This window comes from Calidris pugnax, unplaced genomic scaffold (assembly GCF_001431845.1).
Source record: "Calidris pugnax isolate Ruff unplaced genomic scaffold, ASM143184v1 scaffold81, whole genome shotgun sequence".
In the NCBI taxonomy this organism is placed as follows: domain Eukaryota; kingdom Metazoa; phylum Chordata; class Aves; order Charadriiformes; family Scolopacidae; genus Calidris; species Calidris pugnax.
The window spans coordinates 9093247-9116978 of record NW_015090880.1 but is presented as its reverse complement, the minus strand read 5'-3'; the positions used below and the strand labels follow the sequence as shown (position 1 = coordinate 9116978).

General features: G+C 48.2%; 1 protein-coding gene across 1 annotated transcript in view; it reads right to left on the bottom strand.

Moving 5' to 3' along the window:
• Nucleotides 1–8966: 8966 nt before the first annotated feature.
• Nucleotides 8967–23732, bottom strand: part of CADPS (Ca++-dependent secretion activator) — a 350522-nt gene continuing 335756 nt past the window's right edge. Inside the window, exons 31-32 of the mRNA XM_014946638.1 lie at nt 12096–12200; nt 8967–10319 (exon numbers count right to left, since the gene is read on the bottom strand). Coding sequence (XP_014802124.1) covers nt 10140–10319; nt 12096–12200 — 285 coding nt within the window. The 3' untranslated portion in view covers nt 8967–10139. The remainder of the gene's footprint in view (nt 10320–12095; nt 12201–23732) is intronic.

Genomic DNA, 23732 nt, shown 5'->3' with positions numbered 1-23732 from the left:
GAGCCGAGCCGTGCTGCCCGCCCAGCCCGCGTCTCCGCCGGGCAGCGAGCGGCGGGGCAGGCGGCGGCGGGGCTCCGCTCGCTCCCGGGGCTCGCCGGCTTTAGCAAAGTATTTAATTAGCCTCCACAAACTTCTTTTCCTTCGCCTGCAGATTATACTGAGTGGAGGGTTGGGAACTATTTTACACCTTGCCACTCACATGTTAATTAATCTCTATCTAACCCTAATTGCAGTTTATTCAAGCACCGCTCAACAGCTCACCCACACAATAAACACTGGGGCTGCTTTTATCCATATTACTCCCCGCTCACACGTTGAGTAATTAACTCCAGTACCAACTAATAGTGCAAACAAATATTTTCTGTAAACGAGATGATTTCGGGCAGGATAAAAGAGGGCTGCGGAGCCGGGGCCGGGAGCTCACTGCCAGCTTCCCCACGCCGCCCTCGTCCTTGCCGGGGTGTTCTCTGGGCCGGGTCTCTCCTTCCCTCCCGGGCCGAGGGGACGGTTCCCTGCTCGTCCCTCCGCACCCACCGCCTTGCTCCGGTCCCGGGGGCGAGGAGCGGCGGCGGGGACCCCCGTGCAGCATCCCCGGGACTCCCTCCTTCCCGCGGAGCCCGAGGCCGGGTACCGGCTCCCGGCCTTGGCTGTGCCGTGCTTCCCGGCCGGTGAGGAGCCGGGGGTACCGCACGCCTTGTGCTTTATGATCCCAGCTCAGGGCCGGGCATCGGAGCTCAGTATTTTAATTGAAATCGCAGGTTTAAGCACAGCTGGAGGCTGTCTCTATCGATTCCACTTCTGCCGTTCCGGCAAGCGTATTACAAATGACTGACTTTGAGACAGCTGCCCCCGCCACGCCGCCCTGCCCGCCGCCCTGCCCACCGCCCTGCCTTCGCCCCCTCTTCATACCGGGAGCCTTCGACGGGGCTGGCGGGTTTTGGGGGCGGAGGGGGGTGTCGAGGTGGCCCGGAGCGGCTTTGGAAAAGGAGGCAGGAGCGGCTGCACGTCGGGCGGGCTGCGGGGGTCCCGGCTCGGCGCCGCTTTCCGCCTTTCCCGTGGAGGCTGTTCTCCCGTGGGGTTTTAATCCTTCACCCCCCACCCCCGTCCCACCCCCGGCGTTTGGAGAGGAGAAATGGTTTGCGGATTTTTTTCCCTGGAAGGCGGCACGCCGCAAAACCTCTCGGCAACGCGGACGCGATCGCTCTTGCGGGTATTTTTGCGCAGCTGCCCTCTTAGAAAAACGACTGCGGTCCCGGGTCAGGCGGGACGGCCCGGCCACCCCCACGAACACGCCGGGTTCGCCACGGGGCTCATCCAACGCCCCTTCGCGTCCGTGGGTCCCGTACGCGCCCGGTAGCCCCGGCCCCAAACGCTCCCCGGCCGCTGACATCGAAAACGGGCGGGGGTTTCCCTTTCGCCCCCCGACAAGGAGACCCGCTCGGTGAGGGGGTCCCAGGGGGGGCGTCCCGGGTGGGCCCCGGCCGGGCGGGGAGCGCAGGGCCCCGCAGGCCCGGCCCGGCTCGGCTCCCCGCACCCCTCGGGCCGCCGGCAGCCCGGGCAGTCGGCGCTGAGCATTTATGGTCCACTGGGAGATAACTTAGGATCCTCCTAGTTATTTAACTTGGCAGCTGCTTAAACTCCACAGTGGAAGCTGCCGAAAGTTATTAGCATTATGCTTCGATCTCTCTGAAATGGTGGCTTTGATTTCTATGCTGCTTTGCTTGCTTATATGGTTTTTTTTTCCTTTTTTTTTTTTTTTTTTTTTTTTTTTTTATTTCTTTCGTTAATAGCAGAAGGTGATGGACGACCGGGCAAGCCACCGGTGCAGGCAATTAGGAAGAAGCTGCCTTTTGTGAGCCGTGGGGGCAGCTTCTGATGTAGCGTTGTGGCTGGTGCAAGGTGCGATAGAGGGGCCCAGGGTCGGGCTGGGAGGGGAGCTGGGCTGGGGGGAGAGCTGGGCTGGGGGGAGAGCTGGGCTGGGGTGCTGCCCTGGCCCCACCGTGCTGGATTTGGGTCTGCCTTGGTGAAAGGCAGTGATTACGCCCTCAGAGCACTGCTCAGGGATGGCCCCAACCAAAGTTTCGTTTGCGGTGGTCAGACATGCTTTTTGGACAAATTAGCAAGTGATAAATGGGGCAAATCAGGATAGCAAAGTTTGGGGTTGGGGTGAAGAGAGGGTTGTTATCCATTTGACTGCTTCCTGTTACCCCTTTGAAACTATGGTACCTTGTGTAACAGGAGCAGTACCAATGCCTTGGCCCCCACAGACCATCCCTCTCATCCTGCAGGGCCCTTGGGGTTGGAGGGGTGACGCTGTCATGTCACCCAGTGAAGACGGCCATGACTCTCCATGAGGTAGGGGCAGTGTAAGATAAGGCCACCTTGGTTGCAGCAGGTGTTGAGTCCCCCTAGACTCTTTTATCAGCCCGTTCACTGAGTTTTGCCACATTACTGAATATATGTAGGCAGATAATTTTAATTTATTTTATTTAGGTTTGTTTTTTTTTTGGCATAATGAAACACTACTGGGGAGCTAGGTTTTTTGGAGCACTGCATAGGTCCCAGAGCAAATGTGGTTAGTGGAATTTTGGAAGTGCACTGGCCCAGAGTCCAGGCATGACTGTGCTGATTGACTTTGTCAGTGATGGCAGGGGTAACATCAGCATTTTTTAACCTGAGTCTAATTTTAAGAGCTGGTATCTGATGTGCTCCTGGAGCTGTTTGAAATCTAGCCCCACTGCAGAGCAACCGGCAGGGCACTGTGGCAGGAGCTGCACAGAGTGCCTCGATGGCAATCAAACTGGCTTATGTAATTCTAAAAATGGCAACTCCTCACTTGCCACATCTTTCTGTCTATGCGGAGAGTCCTGCAGAGCTGCCAAACAGAAGCAATTGAATGAACTCTTTTCTCGGCTCATTCCTCCTTCCGCAGCTCGGAGAAAGTGAGCCAGAGCCTATTCTAGTTTGCCTGTCAACAGGAATGGTAACTAACGGCTTGATCTCAGCCAGGCTTTATGCCCCAAAAACACTGCCTGCCTGCGAGGAGTGGAGAGAGACATCTTGGGTGAAGTCTAGTTCCTGGTGCGAGACCGGTCTGGCTCAGGAGACAATTGAGGAGTTGGCCGAGTCCACACCATGTCCAAAGCCAACCTGGCCACTAAGGCAAGCAAGAAATTGTTGAAGGGGTGACCTGCTGTTCTCCATCCTTCTTGTCAGAAATAGTCATTCTCCACGTTGCAGTAATGGAGCAATGCTGCATATCATTTCTGAATGCTGGAACTGAAAGATGCCCCTTCCTAATGTTTTGAAATGTTGTACTTCTTCACTTTGAAAGAGTGGGAGCTTTAAAATTTTTCTGGTTTTGTGGTTTTTTTCCCCCCTTATTTATTTTCTATTTAAGAGAAAAGGTGGGAGGAAGTAGAGAAGGAGAATATAATGGGGGGATGGCCTTGTTCTCACTTTCCTACTGAAAACGTTTCAGAAAAAGGAGCAAAAAGCAGTGAAAATGGGTGGAAGCCCACTTCAGTTTTGTGTTCCTGTTCCTTCCCTTTTTTGCTTGAAAGAAGGATGGCCAAAAAAATAAGTGGGACAAACCCCACGTGTTTTGAATTCTTCTCCCCTTAATGAGAGAAAAACATCTAATTTTCAAAGTTACTTGCTTTTTCAATGGAAAAAATCGAATGCAATAACAATCTTTCCAAAGCCAATCCTTCCACCCTCTTCTTGCAACTCGCTCCCCACTCGGTGTTGACCAATCTTTCTGGCCATGCCACGTTATGTTGTTTGAGATTTGTACATGCCCTTGTTTTCAAACTGTTGTCGCTGATGTCCCCATCTGCTGCAGAGCAGGACTCCATGGGCTGTGAGGAACAAGGTGACGGTGGATGGCAGTATGTTACCTTCTTCCTCTGGACCATGTGGGACCTGCTGGGCTGCAGCATCCTTGTCCTTGGTTGTGGTGGCTGAGTTGGAGAGAGCCAGACAGGACTCCCAGGTTGACTGGTGAATATCCTGCTTTGCCACTTGGGCACAAAAAAGTGCCAGTTTTACTCCAGAAAACATGATCTGGAGGAACCACTAAAAATCCTCCCAGCAGTCAGAGCCCAAACTAAAAATCCAGACCTTGTTATTGCAGGAAAAATCTTCAATGCACGACCCAAGTATTCCCTGAATGTTCAAGAACACCCACAAATTCTGTAAAAATAGCTGATAATTTATTTATTTGATTTAATTATGAGACTAGCTTGTGATTTTGGGCTGGGGGCGGGGGCAGAGTTGGTGCTGCTGAAAAAGCAATTTAGAGAAAAGCCCAGGCGAGTCATCAGCTCTGGGGAGCAGGGGAGAGGCTTGGGCTCTTCCTTACCAAATGCAGAGCATCGCAGAACCCACCAAGGGCTCTGAGACTTCACGGGTGAGGAGGTTCCTGCCAGGGTGACAGTTTCTCCTTGGGGGAGCTATGGACCTTTGGCTCTGCAGTGTGTGGATGAGGCTGGTGTCCCGTGCGTATTGGAGGGACTAGCTTGCCTCTTCCTGCTTATACACCTGGGTTGACCAAGGGTAGATCTGTTGTGGTGAGCGTTAGCTGCCCCTTGGCGGGTCATCCTTTCCATCCCTATTGGGCTGTGCTACTGGATGACCCCCAGCACTGCTGAACATGACCCTAGGACATGTCTCTCTCCCTTATGTGGGTCCAGATGAGCTTGGAGACTGCCATGTGCTCTGCCTCTGATGTATGTTGCAAAGCCAAACCTGCAATCTTTGCTGGTTTAGCTAGATAGCAAAAACCTCTTCCCTGTTATCAGAGTTCACCACGGGATTCACTTCAAGCCTTTGAGCTATTCCTCTCCTCCTTCCTCCCCTCTCCAGCTGACAGCCTGGGACAGCCCCCCGAGATGGGCTGCTCGTGGAGCTCGCTCTGCCGAACACGGTCCTAAACGGTGTGGCCTTTGTTCCCCCCAGCTGTCGTATCCTCCAGGATCCGCAACAAGTCCTGGTTTTACAGACCCCGTCTTGTCAGTCCCCAATCTGATCTGACCACCTGGTTTGTTTTTTGGATCGAGCACTCGAGTCATAACATTTCTGTTTATTTCAACAACTGTATTCCTTGCATAGGAAATGAGCCAAGATGGTCTAAGGCGGGGAGAGTGAAGCATGTCGTGGTTGTAATTGCTTTTGCTCTCCCAATATCAAATTTTACAGTATAATCAAAATCTTATTTTTGTACTACTGGACTCTGTTATTGACTTAATCTTCTTAAGTGCTCCTATTATTCCAGTGATTTCATCGTTGCATGTTGATTTTAATCTTTTGATCTCCATATTAGCTACTGCCTGCAACTAATTTGTTGCTCAGTGTTTTTCTTTGTTTTGACCTGTGAGGCATTTTCCTCATGGCACACAACTCTGCTGGCAGATTGCATATAATCTCTGCACTTTTTTTCTCCCATATTTTGCATAGTTACAACAAATGCAGATTTACAACTCGAAATGGAATATGTATCTTTTAGAAAGGCTGAGGAAAATATCACTTCAGGTTTAGCTCGAGAGCCTAAAGGTGCTTGAATAAAGGAAATACGGCTGAATACAGCTCACCAGAGGGATGTCACATAGGATTTTTAGTCCAGCAAGTTCCAAATGGGTGGCAACTGCAATGAGTGTAACTTATATTATAAGCAATCAAGGATCAATGAGTTTCTGAAAGCGTTGCTAGACTTAAGATGAAGAAGGCTGGGTTTTGTGGATGCCTAAGGGTCTCTCCTCGCTGGACTCAGCTTGATGCAGCGGTGGCTCTGTTGGATGGTGACACCACAGAGCAGGTTTTTGGACAAACATTGGTGATGGTGGTGGTAATGCAGAGTTGTGAACTTCATGGGCTTAGTGCAGAGGTTGAAATACGGGCTCAGCTGCGGTTTGGTTGGCTGTTAGATGAGTGATTTTTCACTTGGTAGTTGATGGTTTAACCTGGGCTGATTTATGGGGCGCTTTGTTTGCTTTAGCTTTTTCTTTTAAAGCTTAGAGAAGTAATTTTTGCCTTAGGTTTGCTGTGACTTTTTTAAAAAGAACACAGCCTGAACATTGACAAAATCATCCTTGCTTTGCTGCGTGCCTGTTTATGCTTCTGAACACAAATTGTCTTCTAATATTTTTGACATTTTGGTCACTAGAGAGGCAGAAAAGCAATTTCTAAGATGCCTATGGGCCAGGAGACATGCATTACAGCAGAGGGGAAAGAATCTGTTAGTTGCTGAAATATAAAACAAATTGGATGAACAGCTGCTGACACTTGTCAGTCAAATAGTTGATAGCATTTTCAGTCTCCATGCCACATGCTTTAAGTAAGTCTGTCAAAAAAAGGATATTTTCGCTGGACTTCCCTGTAAATATGAGAGAAGTTTTGGCCTGATCTATCATTTAAAATTTTGCTGGCAGAGGAGTGAAATTTTCCTCTTTCCCCAAAACTGATTGACATAACTGTACTGGCAGATTCTTCATCTAGGTGCAGTTGTACTGGCAGAAAGTCCTTTGACTGTTGGAGCTCGTTCCGTTCCAGCAATGGGTTGAAGCAAAAACCTTTGAGTTCCTCGGCTGGGTTTGCCAGAGTGCTCCCATCCATCAGCAAGCCCTTCGAGATGCTGCCTGAGCTGTAGCTTTGCTCTGCAGGAGCCTGAGTCCTGTCCAAAGTGTAGTCTGTGGCCAGGAGGGCTTTAAACCCAGATTTATGTTTTTCAGACAAAACCAAACCGTTTTGGATTCAGCATTTCTGCAGGACTAACCCAAGCTGGCGCTTCTTGCTCCTTCTACTGTGGTCCAGCACCCATACAGGAGAGGGTTGGGTGCCAGCACCCACGTAACCACGTGCAGGGTTAAAGGCAGTGGGGACCAGGGTACAATGTGCTCCTTTGCTCAGACTGTGGGCTCTGGAGTGGGAGGTTAAATCCTGGTTTGTAGAATTGCTCGTACTGGAGTTGTTCTCCCCTCTCACACTAAAGTCTGTAACTTGAAGCTCATCGTTTGGGGCCAAACTCCTTAAAAGAAGTTAGCTGGCTATTGCTTCCTTGGTTTGAATGCGTGGTCAAGCCTGACATATTCTTGGTGTGTGTTGTTAGGGAGTCTCTGAGGTGCTTTACTGGGGTTTGAGGACATGGGAAAAGCTGTCACAGGCTATAGGGTCATTGCTCATGACAGAGGAACTCAGGCAAGGGTGTCCATCACCGCCGTTTCGGGAAGGCACCTATGTGTGTTAGTGATGCACAGCCAAGGATCATCTCCCGAAGGCTGCGCCCACTCTCTTTCATTCAAAAAACTGAGCAGGGCTCACTGTTTTGAAAGGTGGCAGGTGGAAGTGGGCTGTGTTTTTATCCAATAAATATTTCATGTTAAAAAAAAAAAAAAAGAGGGAGACAGTTCCAGAGTTCCGGAGTAGAATCAAGCTGTTTCTCCAGCTCTGCTCTGCTTGACTGGGATCAGAGCTACAAATGCGGGTCTCCCCCAGTGCTCTTTCCTACCAGTTTGGTGACCACCCCAGGTAAGGCTTTCCCAGTGCCTCCTCTTGGAGCTGTTGCCCTTCGTATTTGGGACAGCTGAGGGAGAGGATGAAGAGGACATGAGCACAGGTATGTATCAGTATGTGTATGGGTCTCAAGTGGATCTCAGCCACCTAGAAAGGAAGGACCAGGTGGTGCTTCCAGTTTGTTCATTACTTTATGTCTTGTGAGACTTGTTTTGTCAGGCAAGTCGTGTGAGGGCTTCAGGGTGTGACTGAAGACTCCAAGCGTAACAGTGAAGACGTTGATGGCTTTTGTACGCATCCCAGTGACAGACCTGCAGAAGCACCTGAACAGGTTTTGGTGGACTCTCTATGACTTAAACACTCTACTGTCACCTCGGTTCCTCTGGTGATTTAGGACCAAGTATTTGCACAGCTGGAGGGTGAGTAAGAAGGGGGAGGAGCTTCCTGAGTCAGTGGCCACAAGGCCACGTTCCTGCCTAAGTTCTCACAGGTGGCTTTTCCTGGCAATGCTTCCCTCTGCCAGCATCATGGAGCAAGACAAAACCCAAGAAGTGGTCTGCTGGGCTACAGTCAGGTTTCAAAACTTGTCTATCCTAGTGCATAAGACATAAATGGTGATAAACGTGCATGCCTACCACCCACTCCTAAAGACCCTGCTAATATCTCTATTTCAAGGGAGGTGGTGTACACAAGTCACCGTGGGTAGGTGGGTGGTGAATGTGTAGGGTATGGCTGTCTAGATGGGACTAGAGAATATCTCTGCCACAGAGGGAAGGGACCCAAAAATCCATCATTCCAGGTGAATGTGCTTCAGGCTCCATCATTATCCCAGCCCCATTTGGGACTCAACACCCCCTTCACAGGCTGTTCCCAGAGGTCCCCTCCTCCCATAAATTCAGGGAGTGTCTCATAGCTCTTGGGCACTGGAAGATGGTTTAGTTTAACAGTTCATTATGTCAGGAATGACTTTTTCTGAACAATTGTCCATCTTTTATTTGTGGTTTGAGAACATTTGTCCTTGTTCCCCAAGGTGGCAACAGGTTGCTGTGCTTGTGGGGGTGAAGGACATCAGGACTTGTTTCTGTCTCAAATGACTGAAACCCAGGCTAGCAGGAGTCATTTTGGGTTTGAATTGGCTGCTGGGAGGGAGTGGCTGCAGAACCTCTCAGAAAACTTCCAACCCAACATGTTTTCCATCAAACCAGACTTTCGGTGGAAGGTAAGTGTTGGGTAAGGCTGATGCCCATGTATCAACAGAGGCTATTCCAAAGCAGACCACCAATTAGACATCCAGAGACAGATCACAGGATGTAGAGAGCAGGTAACAGTGGAAAAAACAGTGGAGGTGACACCAGAAATGCGCTTGCACCTGGGGAATAGTCACTCTGGTCCCACCCTGACCTTTGGGAGCAAATCAAGAAACCATCTTCTTAATTAATAAACTGTAAAAACACCCATGAGAAAAGAAAATGCCTTTATTCTGAGAGGTGGGGGCTCTTACATCTCAGCTTGTAATTTATTGTTTTTTTTCTAAGGCAGACATAAAAAGACTCCATAATTTATTCTTAGGACATCTGAATAGTTATTTATTGAGAAGCCACAGTTCTCACACTTTTACAACTGTCGGCTTGTATAAGGCAAAAAAAGCAAGATGGATCACTATTTTACACAGAAAAGAAAAGCTCTGGAGGGGGGACTGATGGACATGCAGTTACTGGTCAAAATGCAATGTACATGACATATATAAAAACCATTGTGAAACAGAGGAATTGTAAATTATGGTTACAATCTACCGAAATAAATATTCAATATATTATTATAAACACATTTGTATAGTCTAAGATTGTAATTAAAGTTGTCTTTGTACATACACGGTTATTTGAAATTTAAACAAAAATGTAACATTTAGAGGAGCAAACGTCAACATAAAACAACTGCTTTGGACTTGTAATGTGGCATGATATATCCATAATGATAGGATTAATCTGGTGTGGCAATTAGAATGACTAATCCTTTGGGACGTAGCCTCTATGGAGTTAACTGCATATTGAAGGGAAGAGCCTGGTACATTAACAAGGATGCAGAGTGATTCAAACGGCTGTCTGGGTTTGTTTGTTTTCTGGTTTTTAAATGAACAGAGAGAACAAAAAAAATCATTTGTAATTGCTTCGTTCTTCTTTTAAAAACAAAGCTGTTTTTTTTTTTTATTATTAATTTTAAGCAGTTGGCATCCACAGAAGAGAAACAAAGAAATGAAAGGACTCGATTCACTCATCTTCACAACAATTTACCATCAATGTATATACAGTACATTAATGAAGCATTGTTTAAACTTTAATTATAACAGGGACACACCTAGCATGTTTTCTATGTAGTTTTTTCCATTAACAGTATTAAACAATGGTGCTCCATATTGCTTATGAACATATAGATATGAAATTAGGAAACCGATGAATCAAAGAGAGGTGCTAATCTTATTACCACACAGCTAACATGGCATTTGTATTGGTAAACTTCTCATGGGCATTTAGAGCTGACATTAAAAATTCCTAATGTGGCTAACTGAGTTACAGACGAGGTACATGCACGGATACCAGGCGACCCCCAGCCGGTCCTCCGGGCCAGCTTCCCTAGTCGTCCTCTTCGTCTTCCTCATCGCTGTCCTTCATGGTGATCCCCTGGAGCCCTCCGCCTTCGCTGACCGACGCCGTGGCCTCCTCTACCGTCAGCCGGTTCCGGATGGTCTCGTAGGTTTTGTTGTTTAAAGTGGAGTCCAGCACGCCTTGCAATCGGAAATCCCGGTACGTTTTCTGAAGTGGGGAGAGGCACAGAGGGAGGAGGAGACAGCACGGGGTCAGAGCCAACAGCAGTTCACTCCCCAGGAGTCATCCCGTGCCCCCATTTCCCCGGGGTTTGGGTCCACTACTGGAAGAGGCTGGGATGCTGGGGAAATCCCAACCCTTCAGGTGTTTTGCATTGCCCTGGGCAGCACAGAGACCACAGGGGATGTGTCTCTGCCTGCCACTGTTTGCCATGGCAGAAGTCCCTTTAGGGTGCCTGGAGCAAGAAATCACAGCTCTGTGACTCCAGCGCTCGCAGGGGGGGCTGGGCTGTGATAAAGCCTTCAAAGCTGGGATGTACTGGGGGCTACTCAGGGGAGCTTTGGGTACGGCAGGTTGGGGTCTAAAAAGACATCGAAGCAACAGACAGGGGCTCTGCCCCAACTAACTTCCCTTGTTTCTGGGTGCATTTCTCTTCCTGAAACATCAGTTATTTTTCTTCACGCAGCAGAACGCTCATCGCTCATACCTGCAGACGTGATTACATGTTCCCGGAATGCTCTGTATTAAATAATCCCACCTACACTACTGGGATTAAATGAACTAAGTCCAGGCTACCGGGAAAAATTGTTGATGTATAAACATAAGCACATGGCATGTGTCTCTTAAATCTCTCTTTCTTCCCCTAATTCTGAACCCGGGGTTGTATTTCCATAGTTAGCTATATTTCCCTTGTTAATACGATCAATATCTCTCATTTGAATTTATGTTTAAAAACTTAACAACTGTGAGATAAAACTCTGGCCTTGTAGTTCATTTAATTCTGCTCTGTGCTCTGGGTGGAACTATTTACTGTTCTGCTATTTCAGAAAGTCCTTGGATTTCTTGTAGCTGCTTCTGAGTGTAATATTGGTATAAATAAAGCACAAGGAAGAAAGCTTTCCTCAGCTAGCTGACAAGTAGAAATAATTTGTCTGTGCCTGTTGTTTTCACTTATGAAAAGCACATTTAATACATTTCAGTTTTAATTTATTCATGCCTTCAATGTGTTCACTGCACACAAGACCATAAACATTATAAAATACTAGACCAAAAAGCATTAGATAGAACCTAAAATGATCAAAAATATATTTACCCCCTTCTGTGATCTTATTATTTCATGTAAACCACTGCGATTTCACACTGAAATAATTATCATTAGTCCAAGGCACGCACACACACACACATATACACATACACGTGCACTCAAGGAAAAAAATGTTACTTTCAGGGTATGTTATCTCACCTTTGTGATCTCTTAGAGTTGATTATATACACCCATTGTAAAAGAAACAACTTCAATTAACTATGAGAACAATCCTCATTTGTATTCTGACAATAATCACAAGCCATAGCTGGGCTTAAATGTTGCTATTAAAACGGTGTTAAAAACTTTTGGTTTGATTTAACCCATTTTAACACTGGAGTTCGTTGGTGTGATCAATGTGTGTGTCCACAAAAAGGCTAATTTTGGTGTGCTTCTTGTGCAGACCAGGTGAATAGCAATAGTTTCCCTTTTTTTATGCAAGCAGCCACTTTGTTCTTATTTACACACCTGCATTTTGCATTTTATATGCGTTTCAAGTTCCTGTTTATCCTTTGCTACCTGCCATGCCCACAAGTATCTTAATTTTTAAGAATGTAATGAATGGCTTAATTCATTTGCTGGTGACAGTTTGCCTAAGAGAACAGGCCACACATGTGCAGGCCACACACGCACGCTCCTTCCCACAGCGAGGTGGTATCAAAACCACATCAGACAATTACCTTTACTATCCTAATGAGAGTTTTCAGTTGGTAAATGTGAAGCTGCAGGTCCATGCGGTCCGTCAGCCAGGTGCAGACAACATTCATCGAGCTGGTGTACCATTGCTGCAAGAGAGACAGGACTTCTCCAGCAACCACGCTGGGGCCGTGCCCCGAGTCACAGGCTGCTCCCAGCACCGACCCTTCCCGGGATGTGACAGACTCAGAGGGGAGACAGGCACCCTCTTTACACAGCATTTCCATGCACGAGCTTTTAAATTTATAAAATAACAACAACAAACTTACTAGGAGGGGTAATGGCCACCAGCAAGGTTTCTATAATCTGATTTTTGCCGTTGACGGGACTTGCCGGCAGCGGTGTGCGTTTGGCCCAAACCATTCTTTAACCCATTCCCACCCCCCAGTGAGAGCACAGTCCTGCCTTTAAGTGTGTCAGGCCCCCACTCAAGCTACTTACCGTCTTGAAATTCAAACACAACCAGCCGCGGGGCGAGCCTGGGGTCCCTGACGGCGAGCGGAGGGGAGGCTGGTGCGGGACAAGGTTTGGCTGCGGGTGAGGATGCTGGGGCGAGCACCTACGGGCGCCTGCCCGGGGAAATGCTTTGGTTTCACTCTCACAATTATGAAAGATGGAAAAGCAGCAAACAAACGAGCTTGTTTCAAGCTGCTTGAACTCACAGGGCCCCCTCCAGGGGCTGACATTTTTGCTGCTCGTCTGTGAAACATAAAAAAAAGGCTTGCAGCTGTGTGGCAGCAGCCTGGCAGCCCCGCAGTGCAGGAAGGCTCCGGTGGGCTGTGGATCAGCGCCCTGCTCACGCAGGGCTGGCATGGCACGTCTGACGCCACGCAGACGAGCAGCCAGCCCTCGAGAGAAGGAAAAGCTGGGCTGCGTTGGGAGAGGGGGGTGGAATCACAAAATCCTCCCCCCGGCGCTCAGCACAAGGGTTGATTACAAAGTGGTCTGCGTACAGAAACCCATCGCGCCTCTGTGTGCAGTCACACCCTTCTCTCTCACACAGAAATCAAACCCTGCCCTGCAGACCAGCTGCAATTAATCTAGAACCAGTTAAAGGGGAAAAAAAAAAAAAACCCACAAAAACCACTGCACCGGTTTATAAAAATCACATTCAAGGGCCATCCAGGTTAGTATGAAATGCAGCCCCCTCCCAACCCTCGCACCGGTCCGACTCGGGTGTTGCTGCCTCTCTTCCCTGCGCCTTCGGGCACGGGTCTGGCACAGAAACGTGCCCTCGTTCCCTCTCCTGGCTGAAGCTGCCAGTGACTGAAGACAACAGAATATCCTGCAACTGCAAAACCGAGGCCGGTGAATTGTTACCCCCAACTTTTCAACACCAGCTGGTGGCTGGTGCCTGGCACTGCCCCGACACCAGAAGCTGTCACTGGGAAGGGGTTAAGCTGGCAGCACTGGGGCCCGCAGGCACCGCTGTCCTGGAGAGCCCACAAGCCAAGTGTGTGAGCTGGCACCAGGCTGACCAAAGCAAATGATTGAGTCCAAGCTAAACCTGCCCAGCAGCACAAAACCGTGGGCTAAACACGGTACAGAACCCAGAGGTTAGTCATGCATGTTAGACATGTTCCCCCCCACCCCCAACTTCAATGGAGATAGATGTTCTCATGCTTCAATTTCTACACCCCGACTTAGTAAAACGGAGGAAATAAAGGGATGGAAGAGTCAACAAAGAAATGGCACGTGGTGATCTCGTGCTCGATGCTTATGCCTTGTACAACAGAGATTCCTGCTGCCCCTTCATCTCCAGGATGGAGACCTGACAGGTGCTGAGATGTCAAATGAAACTAATTCAGGTAGGAAAGCAGGAGCTTTCTCCATAACAGAAATCAAACTCAGATAATTTTAGCTGTCACCTGCAGTCCCTGATGTCCAACTGGGGCTGAACTGTGAGTCAACCCTGGTTGGCTGGTGTAGGCCTGACCAAAAGAATAGATGTGAAGGTCTGGTGGGTCTTTATACCTTCCAATCCCTCAGACTTCCCATCCCTCCCTTTATACCTTCCAATCCCTTCCATTCCTTATCTCTGGGGAATAACCCTGGATATTCCCCAGAGAGCCCTGGCTGCCTGTGGGTGCCAGGAAAACCTCTCCAGACACACAGCATCCAGCTCAGGGTGGGTGGCACAATGCAACTGCTGTCACTGGGGGATCTGGGGGCCCACATGGGCCAAACAGAGAGAAGCCATTAATGTTTATAATGCAACTTTTATGCAATCAACATGCTTAATGAATCAAGCTCTTCAGTGACATTAGCTGTGACCCAGGGCTGCGCTGGCACAGGGATGCCCAGGTCACCCAAATGCCTCCCTCCACCACCTCTTTAAATCAAAACCCACGGAGGAACAAAGTCGCCCTGTGTTACAATGCAGACCCTCTCCCTTCCACTGCTGCCTCTCATCTTCCACATAACGATCTGCCAGGTGTTTGTCACCTCTAAATGAGAGGAGAAGTCCCAGCTGGGAGCAAGTCCTGCCATTTCTGTCTGTCCCGTGCCACGCACACCTACACGGCTGTACGGATCCAAACCAGAAATGCTAACCTCTGCCTGGAAGTTATCAGCAGGGTGACTTTGCTGCTGCGAGACCTTCAGATTAGCTAAATTAAACATTTTGCTGTGTTTCTGGTAGGCACTCCAACACGCTGGATTCTGGGGAGCCACAAACACCTCCCAGCCAAATAAATACAATTTGTACCCCTCTCCTCTGGAGCCGTGGCCGACAAGGGCTCAGCCAGGCGTGCTGCTCGGCGGCATGAAAGGAGCTCTCTTTCTCAAAGCTAAGTTACTCCAAAGACTTTCTGCTTCATGATGGAAAAAAAAAAAAAGACAAAGTCTAATTCATTGATCTTGATACACAAAACCGTCACGTCACTTCATAGAGCACACACCAACTGCTGAATTTAAGCCCTGCATATTCATAAAAATAAGTTAGCCCATAAATTAAATGTTCCCTTTAGCTATCACTAGTGTTGATGTGCTATAAGACGCACAAGCCCTCTGATTCATGACTAACCTACCAAAGAAGATAACATTTGCATATGATTATATTATTAAAAAAACAACAACAAAGCCAAATGCTCCGAAACGGAAACGTGATGATTTCAGACAAAAGAGCGCAGTGTGGTCCTGTCAGGACACCGGCCACCTTCCCTCTCCCCATGTGGGGCTGCTGCTCCCCGAGGGGCGGTGGGGAGCACACCGAGGATGCAGGGTTCCTCAGGGCTCCAGCTCCAGCCCCACAGCTTATCCTCACACACAAGGTGCAGAGGGCACAGCCCAAATGCTGAACTTTGGGGCCTTGCCATGGGGCTGCAACATATTTCAGGCACTTTTCTGTAGCCCCAGGGCCAGCTAAGCTCAAAACTCAAAAGCTCAAAACTCCTCCCAGCTGGCTGTGAAGAACGAGTAGACCTCATGGATGCTCCCAGGCCCAGGGTCCCCAACTCCACACAGAACTGGCTGTTGCACAGACACATTACTGGTGCTAACTGGCACCCCTGTCCACCACTCAGAGGACAATTTACACGTGGTCTGGGGGCAAGGGATGAAGGATGGCTATGGAGGGTGCGTCCTGATGGATGCCGCCCATCCCTTGGGATGTCAGCAGGGAAGGGACAAGGTCTCCCACAGGGGCATGCTGTGGCCTGCTGTGCGGTGTGGCCTGGCTAAGAGCAGAGAAAATGCAAACAGACGCTCTTCAGATGCTCTCAGAGCCCAGCAACAGCAAGTAGATACTATATTTGCACAGCCAGGGATTTAATCCCTCTTTAAGGTCAGTTTTCCTGTTGCCCCTCTGCCTTTCACAGTGACCCCCATTGCTAGGTGCTACCCTGGGAGATGAGGTGGGCCTTGGGCTGGCTGGGATGCTCCTGGACAGGCATTAGAGGAGCTGAAGCATGCTGAGGGGTGGGCTTCCACGGCTGCCCATGCAACACCACAACCAGCTCAAGCAAGAAGCTTTCATGTCCCATTCCCCCTCGCCCCCCTCCACCACGGGCCTTTTTTTTTTTTGAATGCAAAAGCATGATCAATAAGTTGCTGAAATAGCAAGTTTATCTCTGAATACATAAATTGCAAAAATTGATATGAATAAATCTGCAAGTTACACACTGAGTGTGGCATATTTTATCAAAAAAAAAAAAGCCCTGTGCTGTGTTCCTGCGCTTTCCGGGAGGTGGTGTCATTACACATACCCAGGAACATCTGCAAACCCCCGTCTTCTTTGGTGTGAGCTGAATGGAAGCATGACCTCCTGTTCCTTGCCATGAACCTTGAGTTCACACTCATATTTTACATGTTACAGGAAGCCACAGCTCACCCCAGGGGTGCTGCAAACAGAATCTCGTAAGCCAGATGCAACACTGCTTCTTAAGGCACCTGAAGGAGCTGTATTCTTCATTCAAAAGCTTACATACTAGTAGCTTAAGGTCACTTCAGCTTTTGTAAAGAGTGGGACAAAACCAGGAATGCTTATAGGGCTGGGTTGTCAGCAGGGTAGCAGAGGGATTACAAGAAACCTGTGACTCTGCCTCTTTCTGCCTTTACTGGTAGTTTTTTTGTGTGTGAACAAGTGCCATACAACAGATTGAGGCTGGTATAAAGGCCTGGGACTGTGCAAGAGCACCCCGCTGAGCCTCAGCTGTGCTTGCAATTAGCAATAGGCATGAAATGATTATTGTTGTGGTGGCTGATGGCAATCTGAAGTGACAAGTTTTATGGGGGAAGTTGTAGTAGGGATGTTCAGCAAGTTTCTGCAAACCATTAATCGAAGGCTGCAGCACAGTTTAGTCAAAGCTATTTTATGTCATTCCAAAGGTCTCACAAGGATGCTGAAAGAATATTTTTCTGCTCTCAGTGCCTTGGAATGGAGTTTTTCTAGGTCAGGGATTCTTTACTGCCCTATTTAGTGTCAAAAATACCCATTTGCCTCAAATTAGCAGAAAGCTTGTAGTTAAGGGCTAGAGATTAGGCATACAAAATTACTCAGCAGGTGACTGCTGGGTGGATTTGGGGGTTGAGAAGTCTTTAAAACTGACTACAAGACATTATATACTTCTGACAAAAGAACATAGTAATCCTACCTGCTTGCTTTAACCACTGTTGTTTGTCCATTATTATGTGCTTTAATGCTCATAAGAGCAAAACTACTGGTGATACTACTCAATTACCATAGTAACTCTCCCCTATGACCTCTCATTTCAGTACTCGCTTTCCAACCAGAACCAATCCAAGCAGGGCAAATCTATTTAAAACTGTGACACACACTGCACAAGGAGGCTCCCAACGCCGGCTGCCTCCCTCTCTTTGTCCAGGACACGGACTTGTTTTGAAATGCTGAAAGGCAGCTTTGAAATGAACCCTTGAATTCAAGGTGTTTCAAAGGTGAGGGACTGGGCACCGGGTGGCCGCCTCCGCAGCGTCCCCGAGTGAGGGGACCACAGAGGTGGGAAGAGATTGAGGAAAGGGCTGACTGTAAATTTCATTTCTCAAAAGACAACGGAACCTTCCCTCAGGCAGCAGCCCTCTCTCAAAGCGACTCGATCAGCCAGGGGAAAAAAAAAATTAAAAAAAAAGAATTCAAAAATTACCGACTCTTTGTATCTGGTGTTTGCGTCCCCCTCCGACGGGCCAGGAGCTCAGCTGATGGGAAGCACAGTGGGGCTGTGCTGATTTACAACTGCTGGCAGTACGTGACAGCCGACCAAGCCATCTCCATCCCCATCCTGGGTGGCTCTTGAGATCAAATTCGGTGTCCAGCATTGTCACATGCATTCACCTCCCCTCGGCAGGTGATGTCTCCTTGGGAAGGTAGGGATGCAGCCGCAGCAGCTCAGGACCGTGCTTTCTGGGGACCCGCTCTGCTCACGCAGCTGCCAGCGTTGGGTGAAGATCTGCTGGGTGAATGGGAGCAGGAGCTCTGCTGGTGAAGTCTGGTTGTCCACAGGACCATGCATTCTCCTGCCTTTGCTCATGGTGTGCCCCGTGCGCACACACAGCCAGGTTTGTGCCTGCGAAGCTGGCTGCAGGCCTGCGACCCAAAGCCCAGGCTTCTCAACAGCAGTCATGGAAGGACCACTCTTGTCCTTCTGGTCTTCAGTGGCCACCAAGTTCTTCCTCTCCACCTTCTCTCAATGTTTCTTTCACTGTTGATCCCAGGTGGTCATTACAATTACAAAAACTTGGTAAAAACAGTAAGAACAAAGCACAGACCCTCATGGCCAATGCAGTTTCCAACTCTTCTTAAAAAAAAAAAAAAAAAAAAAAAAAAAAAAAAGAGATGTTGCCAGCAAGTCTGAACATACACAGCAGTGTATGTGATCCCAGTTTGATCCTGCTGCAGAAGGTGACGTGCCTTCCTCCAGGCTGACCCACAGCCGGGAGGGTGAGGAAATAGCAGGGACAGGACCTTGGTGACACAAGTCTGTCTGAAGCTCTTGAGCTAAGATACACGGAGGTGGACCCGGAGGAGGACATGGCACAGATGAGGCGGGCAAAGAGCTGTGGCCCCTCAGGCACACACATAGCTCTGGTCCCCAGCGTTGACGAAGAGATGGGGACAGACCTGCCACACGCCAAAGATGGAAGAGGCACATCTCTCCCCTGCAAGCACACATTTTCTGGATGGCAAGCAGAGACCTGCCCACGCAGCAATCCCCATCCCATGCCTTCATCAACTTTTCATCCCACTACTCAACAAAAACCATCCTCTGTGCTTGCTATCGCTCCACAATTCCCTGCTTATGGGCTCTCCCTCCCCCACTGAGGGACCAGAATTTTGAGCTACAAAACCTCCTCTGGTGCAGGGGGCCAAACCTGCAGCGGGGTCAGGGGCTCAGCGCCCCAGGCAAAGAGCATCTGGCTCGGTTGTATCCCGGCCGTGGCCACGGGTGGCATCAATAATAAACCAGTGACTCTCTCGATTTACACCTGCCAAGGATTTGGCCCATTCCCCCAAGCTTTGTGGGGGCCAAGGCTCAGGGGACCACATATTGCACCTCTGAGCACGCCTGGAAGCAGAGAAATTGGTGTGACACAGCCCAGGTTACAGAAATGAAGTTTAACGGCTGCGGATCTAAGAGCACACAGCTAACCAGAAAATAAGCAATGAGTTAATATCACAGGCATTGATCAGCTAGTCTTACAATTAATGCTTCCAATAAAAAAAAAAAGCTCCCCCTTTTTATTCAACAGAATAAGAAATTAAACACTTGTGGGCTCATTCTAAAGAATGAATGAAATTGAATAAGCTACCTAGCACTTGAGATTCCCAGCGAGTGCTTGAATAGAGCAAACCTCCTGAGTTGAATGGATTGCCTTTTGGGACCAATTTGTCTCTTTTCACTCTTTATTCCTCCTTTTTTGCTGACAGATGTACAAAGGCGGAACTGCGCTGTGCAGCTTAGCTACATGCACCCACAGCAGCTGTCACTTTTGTCGAGCAAGTTAATCAAGCAAATGCCACCATATCCCACTTTCTATAAGGAACAACATGTTATAGACAGTAGTCTTGGGAGACAGGGAGGGAGGGAGAGAGACTTTATTTTAACTTTGAGTAGCTGGTATTCTTTTTTTTCCCCTCTGTGTGTAAAAAAAAAAAAAAAAAAGGGGGAAAAAAAAAAGGCAGCCAAACCTGGTAGCACAAGCTGACACTTTTGTTTTCCCGTAGAACAAATATTTAATATGATTTTAACTCTAATTTGTACTAGAGGGAGAGCTGTCCAGTTTTAATTAAATTTAAGGGACTTAGGGGAACACGGTTAAAAAAGAAATGGAAGCTTTTTGTTTGCGTTAACGCTTGTTGATAATAATATATTGATTGTCAATTGCTAAGTCCAAAAGATTAGTGTAGTAAATACTATTATCTGAATGCCACAAGTGAAGTGCTAGCTTCCCGTCCCTGCTTTTCCCTTTGTGAGGCAGTTTGAATCACTGGTTGTTATTTATACATTTTCTTTGATAAAACCAACTTGTGTGGCTGATTTTTTTTTTTTTTTTAAACCCTGCCTCATTAAGTGCATAATGGCATTTACGTGTGGGGCTTTCTGCTTTTTAGCCTTTCAAGCTTAAGCTTATATTCCTCTCTCACAACCATGTTTCAAAACTTGGGATGTTCGCAAACAATTGGATACACACCAATATTGTATATATCAGATGCTCTCTTGCTATTGCCAAAGACTAGAAAATAACAGAACATTATCCACAAAGAGTAAATAAATAGTTATCGTCCCGCCACGCTGCCGCACGCCAGATAATAACACTGCCCCATCATTAGGTAGCTTTTCTGGTGCATGTTAATTCTTTAAGCGCGTATACTCTCGTTAGGTATGCAAAAGTCCACATCAAAAGCAGGTCTTTTGGTGTAGCTCCACGGAGCACACAACGGCAAAGCACCGCGAGGGGTCTGGGCAGCCCTCGGTTTGCTATTAGAAAGGTAATTCCCCCTCCCCCGGCCCCCACCAAATTCACACACTTCCAAAAGTATCTTCCCTTTCAGAAAATAAATCAAAGTTTTGGTAGCAGATTGCAGTGTGCTAATTTAACTTCTCCGTGGGGTCTTCGGCGTGGGATGTTGAGAAACAGAGGGTACAATTGGGAAGTGTTTGGGATATCCGAACCCTTTGCCAGGCTCTGGACTCCACACTTGCATCTCTCCTGCACCAGCAAATCCTCCCTTGGCCGTGCCGCGGCGGGGCTTTGCTACGCCCGGGCAAGCAGTCCTCACCAGAGGCAACTTGCCCCTCATTTTCTGAATTAAACCTCTCTATTAAACTCTACATTAAATTCTAGAGATCTAGCAAAGTGCTAAGAATTAAATAAAAATCCCCTCAAGCCCCAGGGTTGTCTTTTTTTTTTTTTTCTTGACTTTTATTACTTTATTCTATCAAAGCCTTGTGAATCTGTCTAGACTCTCCCAGGTCACACTCACACTGAGCTATTACTGAAATAAGCGGCTGCGCTGGGATTTTTCCTATTGCTATAATGTTATCATCTCCGCAAGTACACACAGCGTGTTCTTTAACGTCCACCCCAGTGCTGTGATTTCTGGACGCCATTTGCTCTGTTTTATATTCCTTAGCTATGAAATTTCATTCACATTGGCAGCGTAGCTATACGAGGAAGTTGCAAAGTCAAAGGGGCTCGATATTAAAATAATTTGTATTATTATTTAATAAAGTCACGGTCCCAGCGTTGCATAATAGGGTTAAGCTGCTAGCCAGAGCGACTCATCATCTGTCTGGGATGCAAATGGCATCACCGAATTACATTATCTTCCTCACCCCCCTCCTTTTCTCTTCCCAAAAATAAACCACAAAAAAAAAACTTTGAATCGCGCAAGAGCTCTGCCTTCATACGGGGAAGAGAATTCAGAATGAAAGCTGAGACGCAGAGCCCAGGCGCGTTGAAGTGCCGCACGCTTTTTTTTGTCTTTTTTTTCTTTTTTTTCTTTTTTTTTTTCTCTTTGCAGTACATATGGCACCTGCGGCCCCCCACTGCTCGGGGATGTCAGCAGCAGGGTGCGCCCAGGCTGGCGCTTCACCCTTAATTGGCTTGAAGTCGGACCCGACGGGGCTCGGCAGGTCGGTGCCACGGGTGTTAATGGGAGGGAGGTGCGGGGCTCCTTGCGAGTTTTTTTTGGTGTGTCCTGGTGGGATCACACAAATTCCTCACTCAGTAAAGGGGCACAACTCATCCTGCACGCTCTGCATTCCTCCCCGCCCTTAGCTGTGCTCCTTTTGGAGGAGGAAAAGGAGGATGGATATCTTTCCTGCCAGTGGGGCCAAGGTCCCCATCAAGTAACGATGGCCAAGAAGAACATCTCTAACGCTCTCTGCTTTCAATACTGAACAAAACCAGACAACACCTCCACACATTCTGTGCAGCTGCAGCCCCACACGCCCCGGCGGGTGCAGGTTTGTTTATTCCACCCATCGGTGGCTTTGCAGGAGATCTGAGAACCCTCTCATCACACCAGCACAGGTTTCCCACCGCAGGTACACAGCCAGGCAGGGACAGAAAGGGACCTGCAGATGATACTGCACCTTCATCACAGGAGAAACAACTCTGCTGCTGGGGATACAACAGCTTCTACTTATGCAGGCGTTCCCAAGCTGTACGTCGGGGTGCCCTAACCCCCTAGCCAGATGCCAAAATCTCTGCCTAGGCAAAAGCCACATACAATCCTTGGCAGAAGTGAGGGCAGGGAAGCTCTGGAGATGAGCCACAGGCAGGACATGCCAATGTCTCCCTGAGCTTCCTGCCCTGGGGAAGGACTCACAGAAAGAGCTACTGTCATGTTGGCTCAGCTCCTCCTACAGCCGGGGATGCCCCGGTCTCAGCACATCAGCAAACTCCTGTGCCAGCCCGCATGCTGACCATCTCCAAAGAAAGCCCAACCACGTGCTCTACACTTGCTCTGAGGAGGGCAAACCTCTCAAGCTGTGTGCTGGTCCGGGCTGGATGGAGCAGGCAGAGAAGAACATGAGGGAGACCTGCGTGGAAACACCTACTTATCTACAGCAGGGTGTAGGGGACTTGAGGTAGGTGATGCTCGTGGTGATCTGGGAAGGAAACCCACCGACATCGGTCCTGGCAGCAACTCTAACTTCTCTCTCTTTCACAACATCCTCACACCAGGGACACCCCACACTTAAATTGTGGGTGGAGAGCCCCAGCGGGTGCCTCCTTTCCTCTCTGAGACAGGACAGCCCCAATCCTCATGCACCACGTTATACATCTGCAGAAAACACTGCCTTTCAGGTAAAGAAAAAGCCTGTTCTGGCTACAGAGGTCCCCAGGCTGGAAAACCCTGCCTACACAGGGTGCGCTGGTCCTCAGCATCCCTTGGATGCAGATACATCTGCAGGCAGAGGACTGAGCTCCCAAGGGGGCTCTGGGTGCTGGTACCTTTGCTGCAGATACAGCTCAGCAAAGTGCACAGCACTTGCTGGGAACCATCAATTAAAATGCCTTCAAAACGGCTGCTTTTCAGGATTTTGTTGACCTTGGTTTTCCTAAATAAAAGAGCTTCTGCATAAAAAAAATATGAAAGCATGCACACACACACAAGCCCACTTCTGTATGGGTCACTTGCTGGGAACCATCAATTAAAATGCCCCCAAAACTGCTGCTTTTCAGGATTTTGTAGACCTTGGTTTTCCTAGATAAAAGAATTTCTGCATAAAAAAAAATACGAAGGCATGCACACACACACACACACAAGCCCACTTCTGTATGGATGCTCTTTCTCAAACACCTTTTTTAACCTATAAAATATTCTCTGCTTATTTCCATTTTTCAAAAAAGAAATGAAGTTGACATGTTAAAATCTCGGTTTCTGTATAAAGCAGCTTAGTAAGACACAATATCCACCCAGTGTGCTGCTTTTTTTCTCTCCTGACTCCAGGGCCCCGTTAGCGCAAGGCAGGGATGGTGCAACCGGATGCAAAGTTGCTCGACAAGATGCAATACAGCAATGCATGCTCTGGAAGGCTTTAATTATACTTGTTATCTGATTGAATGGAAAACTGTCCCGAAGTAGGACTCCACAGACTTTAGCCAGCTCTTTTATAGACTGCAAATTCAAAAAACCAGTAGCTAGAGGCTGCCAG